Below are 16,989 nucleotides of genomic sequence, written 5' to 3'. Positions count from 1 at the left end.
ATAAGCATCTTATAACAGGAGGATTATAAGAATAAAAGACAAGTAGAGTTCTGCTCGCTTTGCCAACACTAAATTTAGATATAAGAATACTAAAGCTAAAGACATGACTTTCATAATGCATAATTTCTTGAGTAATAAGATGTTGCTCTTGTAATATGTATATCAAGAGTAACATATACAGTAATAACCATTGTAATTCTGACAAGGTCAATGTCTGAATAGATTATAGGCTAAATATGTGCTAACCAGCTTTGATTTATGCACCTGACTTTTTATTTTTAAAAGGCTTAATTCATTAGCATTCACTTTTTATGCTATCTCATAAGTCTGGTGCTTTTATTTCATCATTCTTCATTTTTTCATCTTCATTTTTTCAACAGCCGCTTTTATTATTATTTAATGCTGCAACAGAGCACAGAAACTGTTTTCCATTGAGCCTGTGCTTTGTGCATCATAAAAACAAAAAGAACTAAAAATAATTCTTCTGAAAGATATAATTATGTTACATATTTCTTATAATCTCTGTCATTTAGTCAACATATTTTATTATACAGTGAGCTGAGTATGAAACTATAATGTCTTGAACATGACTAGCCTCCTCTTTCACTGTTTTGTGTGAGGCTTTGAATGCACAAGAACCATAAATTATTCATGTGTAATATCTATTTATAAATATAAAGTTACTGTAATGTAAGAATCTACTATGATATGAAGCGAACCGAGAAAGCTATTTCTGTTGTGGCTACCTAGATTTCATAACAGATTTTCATTAAAAGGAGAGTGTTTTCATCACTAAGATGTAAGTATTCCACATTAACGTGTGGGTGAAGATGCAATAGATGTTTATTGTGCATCGTGCATGAGAAGACCTAAGTGTGAAAAGCTAAGGAGCAGCCTGATTTTCAATGGGTGCAATGGAGCAGTCTTCTGATGGGATCACTAGCAACTAAATTACTTCAGGGACAGCAGTTTCTGTCAGTGTCAACCAGAGGGGCAGGGACTGTGTAAGATGTGCAGTGGACAGCTTTACTACTTTTTCCACGCAACATAATGATGATGATTGACACCATGTGTGAAGGTTTATCAAAATGGGGTGATGAACTACAGATACGGATGCTGAAAGGGCTGCTAACTTGAGTGTGTCTTTACTAATAGGTAATTTTAAGTGAGTATTTAGTCTTACTTAGACTGAAAAGCGTGAGGGTGAATAAGCAGCACGTCTGTGAGTATCCAATCATTTATCTATCACCAAATTAAGTGTACGTACTCTGTCTTAAATCAATTACTTGAAGGCATTTTCTTACAACAGAAGGGCTGTTTGATGCAGCCTGGAAAATACTGTGTCATTTATGCAAAGAATACCACCTACCATATAGTCTTTCTAACTATTGTAGTTATATCCCTAGACTTTATCTTTTTTATTTTTCTGTACAAAGCTGATCTGTGTTTTTAAACACTCTTCTGAGTGAAGCTTGGTGAGTGAAACTGCATAAAGCTCAATATGACTTAATTATGAAGCAAGGAAATCTGAACAGAGCTGGCCATGAGTAAAATCTCTGATTTGAGTAAGACTTGCTATTTCATATCTCCTGCTCAGGTAATCCTATTGACAGGCATTTCTGACAGCTGAAGATTTTTTTTAAAAGAAATAAATCTGTGCCAAAAGTCAGTTGAAAGGATCTAAGCCATTTTAAGCATAATTGTCATTGCTTTTGGAGTGCAAAGAACTGCTTCGTATTTCAAGATCTGTTTCAGTCTGATTTTTGAGACATTTGGATTTCTTAAGGATAGTTATGACCTTTCTTATGCTTGCACTTATGAAATACAGATTAGGAAACACCATTAACTGTTTCTAATCTGTTGTTAATTCTGTATGCGGTGCACACGTATGGCTATGTGAAATACCTACTCAAACACTTTGTGTTTAAAGATTTATTATACGGTTAAGATATTAAGAGTCTGAAGATGTATTATGCTTGAATTAGTTTTGTCAGAATGAGATATGTGAACAACTGAAAGAGAACAGAAGAACCTTCAGAACACCAAAGAAATCTGTTTTCATCAGGAATGCTCTGTACAGATTTCCTTGCTGGCTTCATAACAACAGTCATCTCTCATGCTGGTTGTTTTAATACATTTCTTCATGCACATTCAGTAATATCCTTCTTAATAGTATCAGGCTCCTTGATGAAACTAGGGATGTATCACGTTATACAACAGAATAACACACACATTATTGTTGACAGTATGCGAACTGATTATATTCATTCAGGTCTTACTTGTTCACAGGTTTGTGTGAATAGTCTGTCTCACGTTTCTCAATTTTTAAGTAAATATCAAAGTATATAACAAAATGAACATGTGACATACAAAGGGTTGTGGGATCAGCAAATGTAAAGCCCAATTGCTTACCAAATTAGACCTCTGCTCTGTCCAAGCAGCAGAGGGCAGGAATTCAGTTGACTTACAGCAACATTAGTGGCTTTTTAATTGAGCTATGTTGAGTTAAAAGAATGAGATGTTCATTTATTACAAAATCACAGCTTCTGCATCTTGGCAGTATGGTTCATAAAGTGTCTCTATGAGCTTGTTTTACAATGGTAAATGAAGTATTATGAAGTATATATAACGTCAAGACCTAAACTCATCAGTGGCCCCAGTGAGAGGTGCATTTGGACTTTTTACATGGAGATAGATTTAGCAAGCTTTCCTTTGTAACTTTTTTTTTTTTTTTTAAATGTTTTGTTAGCAGTTGATACATCAGTGTCTTTTCAGCTAAGAAAGTAAACCTTTCTTAGGAAGTAAAAGTAACTTAAAGAAAAATCTGGATTCTTGCTTTCTGTTATTTCTCTTGCCCATCACACCAGAGCCTTATGCTTTGATTTGTTTTGACTGAACTTCCACAGACTCCGTGAAAATTCAGGGTTCCTCTCAATACGAGCTTGCTGCAAGTAATATTACATTTACCACAGAGTTGTGATAATAAATAGATAAATAAGTATTTAATTTAGTAAATCTTTACTAAGATTTAAGTAAGGGGTAATTATTGCCGAAATATATCATTGGGCAATTTTTTTGTCTTTCAAAACAAATTACAGTTGGTTGAATCAACAGAATAGGAATATACATTGGAAAGTAAGAGAAGTGTCACTGTAAGTCACGTAATTTGGAGTCACAAACATAATTTGGAGTCACAAACAGTTTGTGCTAGTGCTAATGTCCAAATCTATGGTACCATCACTGGATAAATTTTTTTGAATTGTGTCAGAAGAATAGAGTGAAAAATCCAGTTAGTGTGTTACTGCATATTTGTAGGTCTGTTTCGTCTCTTTTTTCCAGGTAAAAATCTGATGCTTTTACAGATATAGATTAGAGAAGAAAATTGACATACTAGCTTACAGTTGATTTGCCTATACCAAAAGAGACATGCAAGTAATTTTCTGAAACATCAATGACAAATTGCAAACAAACATTATCTTGCATTCCTTAAAGTCTTCTTTGAAATCAGCAAGATAGTTCCTTGTTCCTGATACTGTTTGTATATCCAAAGGCTTTACTCCCTGCCTGTTTCTGTTTGGGCATTAAAGGTTTAGCCTAGGAAAAGGGGTTCAAAGACATCCTTCTCAGTACTCGAATGAATGCATCTCAAGGTTGACACAAATCTGGCTGTGGTTTGTGGTTCTACCAGCTAGTCAATACCTTGGGTACTGTTCTACTTATAATGTGTTTGAGAAGAAAAAAAATTAATGTCCTAAGCTTCCTCAAAAATGAGGAAAGCTTTAATTTAGAATATTGTCATTTTTACCATATCCTTTTGTTTTGTTTTAGAATCAGCTCAACTGAATCCAAGAAACAGAACATGTGGCTTTCATGAGTAGTTGGCACATTAACATCTCTTGGTTTATTTTCTTTGTTGTTGTTTGTATATTGTGAGGCACCAGTCATCATCCTATGTTTGATGCTTCTACAATCTGATTTATTTTGCAGCACCGCAAACTATTTTAATCACTGAGAGTAAAAAGTACACAACAAAAACTAAGCTGTTTATAATACCTACTGAAGAGTGTGGAATTAGCTTTTGAAAACACCTATCTAGGTAGATTCTGAAACTTTCCAGTCTTATCTGTTTTCTGTAGTGTTGAGCTGCCACTGCAACTATTTTATATGCAAACAATCACACTGGTAAGCCTTATTACGCTGCTTGCTAACACAGGCATTTGTTTGGCATTGTTGCTGCATGTTATCAGTTCAGCATTTAATTGTGCTGTAGTAGTAAAATTAAGTTTGCTAATGTGAGACACCATCAAGAAAGGCTTATTTTGGCTCAGCTAACTAAAAAAAGATTGCCTCTTTGCATCAGCAGCTGTGCACATGTTGGGGTACTGGAACAGCACGGATAGATAATAACGATTTGGGAGGAAATTGTGTGGAATTGTGAAGGAAATATACAGCATGACAGCAGTGTGTTCTGTGATTTCATTTTGATGGTAAACTAACTGCATTTTTTAATATTCCTCTTAAACAGCATTTACTGCATACTGCAAAATGGATATTATTTATTTTGAGTTTTAATTTAAAATCCAAGCAGTTCTGAAAGGAGAAAAAATAGAATAGTGTAGATTCAAAGCAATAGCAGTTGCAGTTTATGAGATGATGCAACATTTACACAGTGAAAATCGTTGCTCAGAACTTTTAACACATTGTTTAGAAATTGAATGGTAGAATAGAAGATCTGTGCGTATTTACAAGCTATACTATGTATTACATAGTTTAATATATATTACCAGCTTACTAGTAATATATAATTATACTACACTGTATATTATTAGGCTACAGTGTCATGAATTTTCAACAAATGTACAAGGACTTCCAAGTGTCTCTACTTTTCCTGCAGCACACCTACGTCCCCCAAGTGGGAGGCTTCAGAAGTCTCACAGAGCTATTGATTACCTTGCAAAGTTCTTATTATTTGCTGAGATGGTGGAGGCATATCTACAAGTTAATTTCTGTGGTAGAAGTTGAATTTTCTTATGAAACACCTCTATTTGTATACATCCATTCAAATCTTACAGCATTTGGTGAAGCAGTTGCCCTGGAGCTATGTGAACTGAATGTAAGGAACAGTAAAATCATTGTTTTAAGAGGTCTGACTATTTAATTAGACATGAACTGATTTGATTTGGGTTTGTAGCTGTTGATTTTGAATTGGGCTATGTCAGATGTTATTTTATTTTAGCTGTTATTTAGTCTTGTGTTATACTGCTTGCATGGTGTGGCCATGAGATTTGTCCCACTCTCCTCTGCACTGATGTGGCCTCACCTTGAGTACTGTGTGCAGTTTTGGGCATCACAATATAAGAAGGACATAAAATTGTTAGAGAACATCCAAAGGAGGACTACAAAGATGGTGAATGGTTTAGAGATGTATGAGCAAGACGTATGAGGAGCAGCTGAGGTTCCTTGGTTTGCTCAGCTCAGAGCAGAGCAGGCTGAGGGGAGGCCTCATGGTGGCCTGCAGCTCCCTCACAAGGGTAGTGGAGGGGCAGACGCTGAGCTCTGCTCTCTGGGGACAGTGACAGGACCCAAGGGAACGGCATGGAGCTGGGACAGGGGAGGGTCAGGCTGGGTGTTAGGGAAAGGTTCTGCACCCAGAGGGAGGGTGGGCACTGGGACAGGCTCCCCAGGGAAGTGATCATGGCACTGAACCTGCTGGAGTTAAGAAACATCTGGACAACACTCTTGGGTGTATGGTTTAATGTTTTCTTGCTTTTAGGCTTCTGGTTTAATTTCCTAACTCTGCAATATGGCCATCCTTGGAGGTCATAAAATATCATGCATAACCTTCACTGATAACATTTTCAATGCATGGTTTTATGTTAGGTAGGAAAAGTATACACAACAGTTGTATTGCTAAGATGTTTCCTAACTGTTCAGACACATTGTAAAGCACATTTACTAGCACACATACACTGCCCATGTATTTAAATTTTTAACTTGGAAATTTTTCAAAATTCTCTTAGGATAGAAATCAAATTTCTTTCTATTGAATTGTTCCTTCTCATCTTACCAAAAAAAAAAAGTCTTCAAATCCCAGTTAGATTTAGCTATGTTTCTGTCTTAGCTTTGGCACAGTGTCATAATACAGTACAGGAATATTGATGAATTTTTAAGCATTAAGATTTTCTTTTTTTTTCAGAAAGCAGAAAGAAGTAATACGATCTTTCCAAATAATTCATTCTTTAACACTTCTCAATGACCTACTTAGTTTTCAAATTTTGATTTCAGGTTATTAGTTCTTTTCTTATCACTGTCGTTAGCATGGTGTTACTCAATGCTTAGCCTTACTAAAATTGAAATAATTGGAAAAAAATTTACAGCCCTACCAAAGATGTGAATCTTCCACCTATAGGCAAAATAAGAGAGTTACATGAGGAACAAACAGCTAGCTACAAATTTTCTCACTCTGTGTCTTAAGCCACATTACAGTAGTTTCCATGTTGGTCTAAGATGAGTCGGTGAGTGGTGCCCCTTACCAAATGTACATCTTATAAAGATAGCTGGCATTTGATAAAGTTAATAGGATTTGGAGAGAAAGGCAACAACTCCACACTTGAAGAAAATCTAGATAATATGAACTAGTCAGCAGGATAATTGTGGATAATGTCTATTTACCTTCCTTTGCCCAGGCAGTGCAAACAGAGCATACCCATATAAAATAACGTGCCTCAATTCAACAATTATTAGTTCCTTGACTTTTAAAAATGTATTGTGCTTTTGGACTAAAATGATTGAACCTCCTGGTTTGATGTAGCCATTGCTATTCTATAAGAAAGCACCAATCTTTCCACATAAAGGTGTTAAGACTTGTTAGCACTGGAGCTGCTCAGAAACCAGTTGGATTTTAGAAAACTGGATTTTTTTTTTTTCACAGAAAATGCCTCCAAGTTGGTAGCAATAATAATTGCAAGTGCCAACATGAACAAAGCTGGTAAGTTGCAAACCAATCAAATCATGTTTTATTTTTCCTAGAGTCCTTTGGAAGCAGAAGACAAAGACAGTCTGTTCCCCTCTGTTCGGCATGCACAGTACCTGTCAAGAGCACTGTCACCTTATGGAGAGCATGGCTTGGTTCACTCCAGTCCAGTAAAACATACCAGAAAACACTCTCAGAATACATCTAACACGTCTAACTCAAACTCAAGTGTCAGTACGTCAAGTACACCAAGAAAACACTCTGGAGTTTCAAGCAGTTGCTCTTTTAATAGTTCTGTGAGCGTCGGTCATTCCCAGAGGCATCAGGATAGGAACCCCAAAGTATACAGTGGGGATCTTCTAGACAGGCACTCTGAATTATTTACTGGAAGCCGAAAACCTTTTACTCCACGCACGTTAATATCAGATGCTAAATCCGTCCTGTCAGGTTACAGGTATTACACTCCTGCTCGAAGGAAAAAGAAAAATCGCTGCAAGCGGCATGTGGAAGCTGAAACACAGACTGATGCGATCAGGTACAGAACTTAAGTCTTTATTTTGAAACCATGGCATTTAGCTGTTATAACTGTATAATAAAAGCAACCAATTCTGTTCTCATTTACATATGTATAGAGGCAGAATAATTACTCTGATATTATTTTAGATACATTATCTAACATATCTCTAAATTTTGTAGCTTTCCAACTACAGACGAAGCATCTGGGAGAAAAGTTATGACTGAACAGCAGAAGATGACAGTTAAGGTAATGAAATCATCTATCTATCAGTCAGGATACTTTTGCAACACCCTTCACCATCATTTTGGGGTATATACTTCATCTCTGACATACAATTGAATTAAGTTTCATTTTCTTTATTGTCATGAGATGAATTAGTTATGTGGAGGTAAGTGAGAGTTTCAGAAGAATGAGCAGAAACAGCAGGAAAGAAATATTTAGATGTGTCAGGAGAGTGTAGAACATTACAAAATTTTTGAAAGGTACCCTGTCCCCCCAGTTTTACAAGTGCACCAGTGTGCTTAATTATCTGTTAAGGACATAGATAATTGGTACATAATTTTTCAGCAGAATAAAGTGTGTCTGTTACAACAATTTTTTTCTCTATTTTTACATTGGATAACATATACATAAAGCCTTTGATGAAAGAATTGGAACCAAGGAATCCCTTCCTCTGAGTAAAGAACCAAACCAGTAAGCGAGGATATTTTCCTTGCTATTGCTTGCTTTCTGTGTTGCTTAATATGTCTGAATTTTGTAATGAGCAATCATACCACTTCAAATTCTACCTGCTTGTAGTATTTTGTATTACAGTCAAAGATACGTTTGGACTTTCTTCTGGAATAAGGGCTACAAGATCAGACTCTGTGTCTCTGCCTTAATAAGACAATTAATTATGGATGAGATGAGAGAAAATGTTTTTATAGCTTTACTGAAAATGGAAGAGTAGCTACACCTGAATTGATCTACATCTGCAGTTGACCTCATTGAGAAACACAAATGATTATTCAGAAGGCTTCACACCAGTTCCATGAAGAACTTTTGATTTACTTTCCAAACTGTTACATCTGCTTTTTTTCTTTGGCCATTGTAAGTCACAGCAGTAAGTCCTGGAGCTTTACAGTAGCTTTTTCAGAGTATTATAATTTAAAATGCATGCAGTCAGCAACTTCACTTTCCATCAATTTTGTGCATGCAGCTCAAGGGATGTGATCTAGACTGCCATTTCCTGCTTTTGCGTACTGTATTTTTGTTACTCTACTTTTTTCAGAGGATTCATTTTTGCCATTTCAAGGGAGAAATCTCTTACATCCCCTGACTAAAATTTTAGATGTCAAAGCTGATGACTCATTGCTGCCATGTGTTTCAGTTTACACAAAGTTTCTTAGAAAAGACATAAAATTTGGAGGACTGCTTGGTCACTGATATTTATTAGGTTCATTTTAGTGGTAGAATTTGCTGTGTATTTACATTGATAAGAAAGATTTTATTTCTGTGTTGTAGGCTGGAGATAACAAATACGATGTGGATGAGCCTGAGAGAGGAACAGCTGCTTTTCCATACTCCTTTCTAAGGTGTGTGATTTACAGAAGGAATAAATATTTGAAGCATTTCTTCTTTTTTTTTATTGGTTTTTTGTTTGTTTGTTTGTTTTTATACAGCTTCTTAAGGCAGTGAGCCACTCCAATCATTTCTAAGTTTCTTCTCACAGAACTTGTTTGTTGGTTTGTTTTAGATCAGTGGCCTTTCCCAACTTTAGAATTGTTTTCTTATGAAGTTCCACTGCAAAGCCAATTAAGAAAGAGAGCTCTGAAATACAGGATTTTTTTTATCATTATTATTATTTTGGTTGGGAGTGAGACTGATAAGAAGTTAATACAGCTGTTAGATATGAACGTAAATCTGAGCTTACAGCCTATATATGTCATATACAGTGCTACACCTAAATATGGTTTTGGTATACCTTTCAGGAAAAAGGGTCTGCAGACATCCAGACTTCTGGATCTAAGGTATGCCAGAGTTGCAGACCAGAGGCCTTTACCACATCTTTTTCTGAAGCTGTAACACTGAGCATTAGAACATTCTCTAAAATACAAGAACAGTGTTGAAAATCAGGTCTGAACCTTATTGCTGGCCTCAGAATCACACTTCACTTGCTGCTTAGCTCTCCATGGAAGTTCTCCTTTCCATGGGAACCTGTAGAGCATGCTTGGAGGTAAATGACTTGGGCATTCTCCTGCAGTCTCCTGGAACTTCCATGTTGAAGAAGAGAATTGAATTTGAGGAGCCAGCAAAATCTTGGTTCCTAAAGGAACAATATAAATATATAAGAGAAGGAAGGTGCATCAAGAGATATCCCAGGTTCATGGAGGTGCATTAGTGCAGTCCCAAATTAAGGAAGTCCTAACTCCAGATATCTGCTTTCAGGCATAAACCTGTACCTGGCATTCCTCAGGGTTTAGGTTTCTCACTATCAGTGTAACAGCAGCTATTTTAAAAATAATAATAAAAATCTCCGGTGCTTTTAATCCTTTGTTCTGTGAGGCACTCAGGTGCTAAGTTACTTAGATCTATAAGCTGCATTCTTTCAGTTGCAGACCTGCAAACTCCATATGGTGTATTTAAGATAGATTTGTCACAGTTCCTCTATAGACCTGGTCCCAAGATTAGCACTTGGGCTTTCATCCTCCCTTTTTCTGCTTTGTACAGACCTGTCTTCTTCATTTGTACATCAGCACCCTGTGATACTGTTTTTATCCAGTACAATTTGTATGTTACGAGCTCTATCCCTTTGTGTACTTGTGTTTGATATTTTGTACAGTAGAGCAGTAGTCACAAGCTACTCCTGAAAATCTGTTGTGTGTCAAAGAACATAGGGAGTCTTATCTGATTAAGTATCAAATCATGTTACACTAAAATCACTTTTTATGGGTAATGGACTTCTATATAGCATCTGAAGTAACACAGGTCTTTCTGAGTTACCAGCACACTGCATATAGTGAGGTATCAAAATACTCTTGAACTATTGTCTTCAGACTTCAATGTAGGCAGTGGATTTTACTATTGGAGTAGGATTTAGCAGCTTTTTCGTTTTTTTTTTTTTTTTTTTTTTTTTTTCTTCCAAGAAGTATAGTGGGGATAATGGCACAAGATGGCTCCAGAAGAGAGTCATATGCAAAGTACTACAAAGGGTTTACATAATGTTGCTTTCTGCTATTTCTTATCCTTTGATTTTCTGATTAGAGAGACATTGCTGTATTCTGAGCAGCCATCAGCAAGGACAAATATCGAGGCTGAGTAAGTATACTTGCACCATTCTCCTGCTAGTTTGCAACAATAAACTAGAAACCCTTCCTCAAAACTGTTGAACTTGAAACAGTGAATAAGCACTCAGAATAAGCTGTTTTTCGCAATATACAGTAACACTGATGTGGATATGAATTGCTATAAAATAGTTAATGAAAGATCTAGACTGTTATTATCCAGTGGCTACACTGTAAATGTTTCCAGTTCTTTTTTGGACTAAAAGCTGTCTGAAGCGGATGTTAGTAAGATAAAAAGTCAACTTGAGGGGCATTCTTACTAAATTTCTGCTCTGAAACTTGATGACAATTTGAAGAGGTTTGAGTTGTATTCAGAAACTGCCAATGCTTTCTCACTTTGACCTTGGGAAAGGTGTTTAATTTCTTTATGCTTTATATAGGCTTGTTCTTGCCTATCTTTAAGGATGTATTACAGGTCATCTATAGTTACATTTCTTCTTTGACTATAGAAGGGACCAAAATTACAATCTTCAGACTAGATGACAGCTTTTGCCTAATCATGTATCCCATTTTTATAGTTTCTGTTTATTAAGTCTGGTTCTGTTTATTAAGAATGATTCTGTAGAGCTTGTTTGGACAGATATGTCAGGATATTTAGAAAGATGCTATGAAAGAGAAACAATATTGAAATCTTTTATTTTCCTTTTTTTTCTGAGGGGGAGGAAAAGGGAGTGGATTGTTTTCTAAACAGAACTTAAAAGTTTTGAAGTGTCCCATTCAGATTGGTTGATTAAAAAAAAAAAAAAAAAAGAAATACAATCACAGTGGTGAAAGCCACCTCTAACAAGGATTTGGAACATCAAAGAATTGTTGTTTGAAAGGACTGGAGGCTGTCAATAAGCACCTATTTTTCTGAGCTCCCACTGAGTACTAGACATTTTAAGTTGCAGTTAGATTCTCTAGAAGCTCCTTTGGAAGCCTTTTACTTAGATCACCAGGCTGCCATATTACACTTTCTTCCTCGTTTGTGTGCCTTTCTTCTTGAGTGCAAAGCAGATTGTAAATACTTTCCAAGATTTGGCTGTTTCCTCACTGAAGCTCCCATTACTAGTTTATACCACAACAGGAAGATAACAGAAATGTGAAACACTGCAGTGATCTTTCCACTATTGTGACATTGTACATGTTTCTGTTTAAATTATTTTTAAAAGTAAATGAAGGGCTAAGTTTGTCTGGGTAGAATGATCTTTTTGAAAAATGACTGTTGGTGCTAAGATCTATATGATGTTCTTAATAATATTGCCTATAAAGGTAATCATATGTACTGCATCGTCTGATAGGTGTCTGTATATTTAAACATTTAACATTGTTTCTTTTCTGTTCGTCCTCCAGAGAAGATGACCTTTTATATTTAACTTTCATTGAAGATGTAACAAATGAAATTCTTAACCTCGGACTGTTTTCTAACAGGTAGGTTATGGTTGTTTTCAAGTTTATGTCAGGAATATGTGGAACTCTGTAAGAAAGGGAAGTAGTCTTTAGTAATCATTGAGTTGCCTTTAAGAATATATAAATACCCAGCTACCCTTTGCTCTTTCTTTATTTCCTTTTCTTTTTTGCTTTGTTAAAAGAGGACTGGGAAAGTTCTGTGGGTTATTTCCTTCAGTCTGCTGTGATGTACCATAAATTGCAGACTCTATTAGAAACTAACCTGAAAGCCTATGTATAATAATGCTAAGAAGAAATAATTTTACTCTGCAAGATGTAAAATAAACCAAATTACTAATCTGTCACACAATATATCCTCCATTCCCTTCTGTCCTTGTTCCTGTACCAGTATGAATCCAACCTTCAACATAGGTTGTACGGATTACATACTGTTCCAGACAAGGGTTCACCAGTTACTAAATGATGATATTTTTTTTTTTAAATAATTAAACAGTAAGCTGTTATACAATTCATGGATTTGAGTAGTAGTCACAAATTCTTTACTTAATCTGTTGGTTCTGATAAAGAAGCCTCTATCAAATTCTGAGAAATTACAAGAGCATCCTCTCTCTGGTTTTCTTTTTACAGTAATGTCTTCTCTTAAAATTATTTTTACATTTACTCCTTTTTTTTTTTTTTAAATAATTTCTAATGTAAGCTAGATTAAATTCACCTGACCTTCTAGAAATCTGTTCCTGTGACTGTGTACCTTAGTTGCCACAGGACACTTCCTTCTTGTTGAAATTTTCTCTTATCCTGTCACCATTTCATAAGCAATGGAAGAAGGTTCTCAGGGCTGAGGACTTGTCTCTGGATTTTTTCTGAATCTGGATTTTATTCCTTCCCTTTACTTACATTTCTATCAGCCACTGTGGGTGCTTCAGCATGACAGCAGAACCTCCACTGGACTATTGGTTTCTCCCACTGTGTAGTTTCAACAGAGCAAAACTACCCAGAGCTGTGCTACCAGTTGCCCCATGGTTAGTGTCAGCTGTCCAAAGGCTCCAGGTAGCCCTCTTTGTGGCAGAGCATAATTGAAACAATCTTATTGGTTCCACTCAGTTAAGAAATGAAAATCAAGAACTAGGGTCATTAGTTCATATAGACTTCTAAAAAGATGCTTTCTTTCCTGTTAAGCGGTTTAATTTTTATTTGTAGAGTTCTGGAACAATTGTTTGAGTGTTATATAGAAGAAAACAAGAGCCGCTTGGATGAGGTAGGTACTGCCTCTGTAACATTCTCACTTTCTGTATGTGACTTTAGTGATGCTTACAAAACACAAAGAAAAGCTGCTAGTACATGTAACCAGAATGCTCAGTGGGGAGCATCTTTCTCTGTCAATGAGAGATTTGCAGACTCCTGATCTACCACGACCCATGAGTCAGGCACAGTCACAAAACAGTGACAACAGTCAACCCCATTTAGTGCCTGTTGCTGTATAACCATTTGCAAGCAGCTTCCATCTCTTTATGTTAGAATGGAGCCCTGAGTTCTGGGCAGATGGAGAGGAGTCACCCCTTGTTCCTTCACACCCTAGAACAAGATGCGGCACCTGTTGGATGTGCTTAAAGCAGACCTCAGTTGCAGCACTGAGGAAAGCCACACGGACTGGGAAGCTGTGGACTCACTGGACCTGGAAGAGTTTAATATGGCAGAAGAGCCTGAGTTGACTAGTAAAAGTCAGAGGCAAAAGAAAGCTACAAAAAGTGAAGAATTCCTTACGACCATGGATTTATTATTAAAGGAACCAAGCACATGTGAATCACCAGTTTGCAGTGAAAACTCAAAGGAGACACAGAGTAAAGATGACTTTTCAGAAGATGTTGCTGAAATGAAGAACACTGAGGCAGAGTCTCACTCTTACGTGAAATCTGAAGACCCAGACACTTCACCCTCATGTGAGGCAACTTTAAACTTGACTTGTGACAGTGATTTGGAAGCCACCAAGGTACTTGATGATCTTGAGGAGAACTTTGCAGAGGTCCTTCAGATCTCACGTGACTACTCATAACAGTAGCCAAAATTTAGCTGTTAAATAGGGATAAAGCTAGTTTTGTAGAGAACTGCCATTTGTTAGAGTAAATTGGTTATCTTCAGTATTTCTGTTAAAACACAGATAAAGTCTCTCTAGCAGAGTATCAGTTACTAATTAATGAGCATTAGTCTCTGTACTAATGTAGACTGTAAAGGGTAAAAAGTGTCAGCTACAAAAATTTTGTATATTTTGCCTATAATTGTACAACCCAGAACTAACTTTTGAGAATGTTGAGATGAGATGTATATTTTTAGAAAGCTGTAAGAGTAAGTTATGAAATATTTATTGTTTTTATTTATAACAAATAAATTAACTGATGATAGTTCTATTGCAAGTGTGGTCCATTCTATAAGGATCCAAAATTTTTGCAGTTTGCAAGAATTCAATTTACCCACATCAAAAAATGGCAATACTACGTACCTGCGGGGCAGAGAGAGAACTGTTAGTCCATGCTGGAAGAAGGCAGCATTTTTCTTCTCTTAGTGCTCAGCCCATTGTTTAATGAAAATCCCACTGGTACATGAAATTCTTATACTTTTTTTTTCCTTTTACAATACCTGTAGAACATGAGAAACATGCTATTTCCTTGTATTACCTGGGGTGAAATAAGGCATGAGTGTGAGTAGGCAGTGTCCCAAACAAGGATTTCTTTCCAATGCTGCTGGATGATGATTCCTTCTTCCTCCGTCCACTATGAGCTGAATTGCCTTATTTCTTGTACTAACCAGCATGTAGAAAAAAACACTTTGCAGTATTAGCTGCTGTCATTGTTTGCTTAACCCCCTGTCAGATTTCCTGCCAGAAAAGGACATTTATGTCTAGCTACTGCATATGGCAGCTTTTAAGCCATTTAATATGCAGCTTGCTTGTTTGTGTTACACACAGCTCTTGAGCTACTTAATCCTCATCCCTGATTCAGCTCGTATTTCTCGAAAATGAAGATTTAACCATTGTGACACTGCAGAGAACTAAAATGCACAGTTAAATTTTGTGCATTGATGGCAACCTTGGCATAGCATTCTGCAGTGAGCTTTTGAAAAAAGATGGAGTTGGACTTTGACAACTAGGATTATCTAGTAGAAGAGGCCTATCAGGCATCTTGTACAGCAAACAGAGGAAAATTGAAATTAACACATGCATTGCACAACATTAGCTGAGAGTTCTTTGTCTAACCAGAGTGCAGTTATTACCTGGCACTCACATTACTGCAGAATGAGCTCAGTAAGTCCTGAGGAGGGGCCAGGAAATAAACTGTCTTGCTGCATTTCAGGAACTGTAAGAAGCCTTAGGAACTGGATAAAGCCTCTCCCCAAATATGTCTTAATCGTGGTCTTAATCTGCTCTTCCAAGGACAAACCCAAATGGTCAGAGTTCGTCCACTTATACGTACAGCTGTTACCACCTGCCTCTCTTGTGGCTCAAGAGGGTCTCAAAAAGACAAGTAATCTAAGTCACTGATTGCTGTGTGCTGCAGCACACTGTTAAGTAGCTCCAATAATCATAAAACACTGATTTACGTTTGAAGCACAAACTTTTGAGGAAAAAAAAAACAACTCCTAAGAACCTTCAACAAAAGCCTATCAAACAAAAGCTTCTGCCACTGGCACCAGCCTTGCAGTACAGTGCATGATTTAAAAAAAAATGAAAATACACTTTCCTGGCTGTCTTGGCCATGATAATAAATTACAGTTGTTGACAATGACAGCAGAGTGTGTTTTAGTTCAGCCATGTACTTGTGGCTGAGCAGATGGGCACTAGCCTTTCATCTGCCGCGCTCAGCTGGCTATCTTGTAAATCTGGCCTGCAGCTTGAGTGCCCCAGCTCCCTGAAAAGTGGGAAAAATACTGTGAGGATTTTGCATCCGTCCATCACAGCTTGTCTCATTGAAAATATTTGCAGCCAGAGGACTGACTCAGTATAGTGCAGGGAGGGTTTCTCCCTCATCACAAGTGACTGAAACCCTTCTGCTATCCCCAGGGCAGCTCCTGTCATCTTGCCCCACAGAACTGAAGGGGGGATGCACATAGGGAACTGCTGTTTGTACTGGAGAGAAAAAAAAAATAACACAGGGTGACTGGCTAGGTCTGGCAGCTGTACATACAAACAACTACAGAACTAAAGAGTGCAGTTAGACATCTCCAAATATAAAGCCTCTTTGCTCCTCTGCCACAACTTCACTGGCTCCTTGGGCCCTCCATTCTTAGCATTGCTCAATAATGGAATTAATTTTTTTCCTATCACTCAGCAAACTTTGGCTTGTGGTCAACATAAGTCTGATTAAAGATTAATAAGATTTTCACATTACAAGTCTGAAAATTAAAAAACAAACAACACAGCAGTGAAAGCGCTGATGACTTCAACATACAAAAAGGCGCGAATAAGGACAGTTATTTCCTGGAGTATGAGTAACATGAATATAAAAACAGTTCCTTGACCACGTTTTCCTGTGATGAGATGTCTGTCTGAATGCCAGTGATGTTTTATCTGGGTAGGTGGTAGGTAAAAGAGTAAATAAATTCATTAAAACTGAACTTTTACGAAGAAAGCATCTGCCTGCACCAACCATAAGGATGAACATGTCTCAGATACCGTGTGGAGACCCACAAAGAGCCCCAAGGTCGCACACCCGACACCCTGGCAGCTGGCGCAGTCAGCACAGGAAGGGACAGAGTTTGTGGTTGTACAGCCACTCCCACCAGTTAGCAGGGAAAAA

General features: G+C 37.0%; 1 protein-coding gene across 2 annotated transcripts in view; it reads left to right on the top strand.

Annotated features, from left to right (window-relative positions):
- SPATA7 (spermatogenesis associated 7) overlaps positions 1-14,537 on the top strand; it is a 45,850-nt gene extending 31,313 nt beyond the window's left edge. For both annotated transcript variants that reach the window (XM_032189415.1, XM_032189414.1), the window contains exons 6-12: positions 7,030-7,508; positions 7,670-7,736; positions 8,994-9,064; positions 10,734-10,787; positions 12,146-12,223; positions 13,400-13,457; positions 13,779-14,537. In XM_032189415.1, the coding sequence (XP_032045306.1) occupies positions 7,030-7,508; positions 7,670-7,736; positions 8,994-9,064; positions 10,734-10,787; positions 12,146-12,223; positions 13,400-13,457; positions 13,779-14,252 (1,281 nt within the window). In that variant the 3' untranslated portion in view covers positions 14,253-14,537. The remainder of the gene's footprint in view (positions 1-7,029; positions 7,509-7,669; positions 7,737-8,993; positions 9,065-10,733; positions 10,788-12,145; positions 12,224-13,399; positions 13,458-13,778) is intronic.
- Positions 14,538-16,989: the final 2,452 nt, after the last annotated feature.

This window comes from Aythya fuligula, chromosome 5 (assembly GCF_009819795.1).
Source record: "Aythya fuligula isolate bAytFul2 chromosome 5, bAytFul2.pri, whole genome shotgun sequence".
NCBI classification, from domain to species: Eukaryota; Metazoa; Chordata; class Aves; order Anseriformes; family Anatidae; genus Aythya; species Aythya fuligula.
Note: the sequence above shows the minus strand (reverse complement) of the source record. Positions and strands in the feature narration are given on the sequence as shown.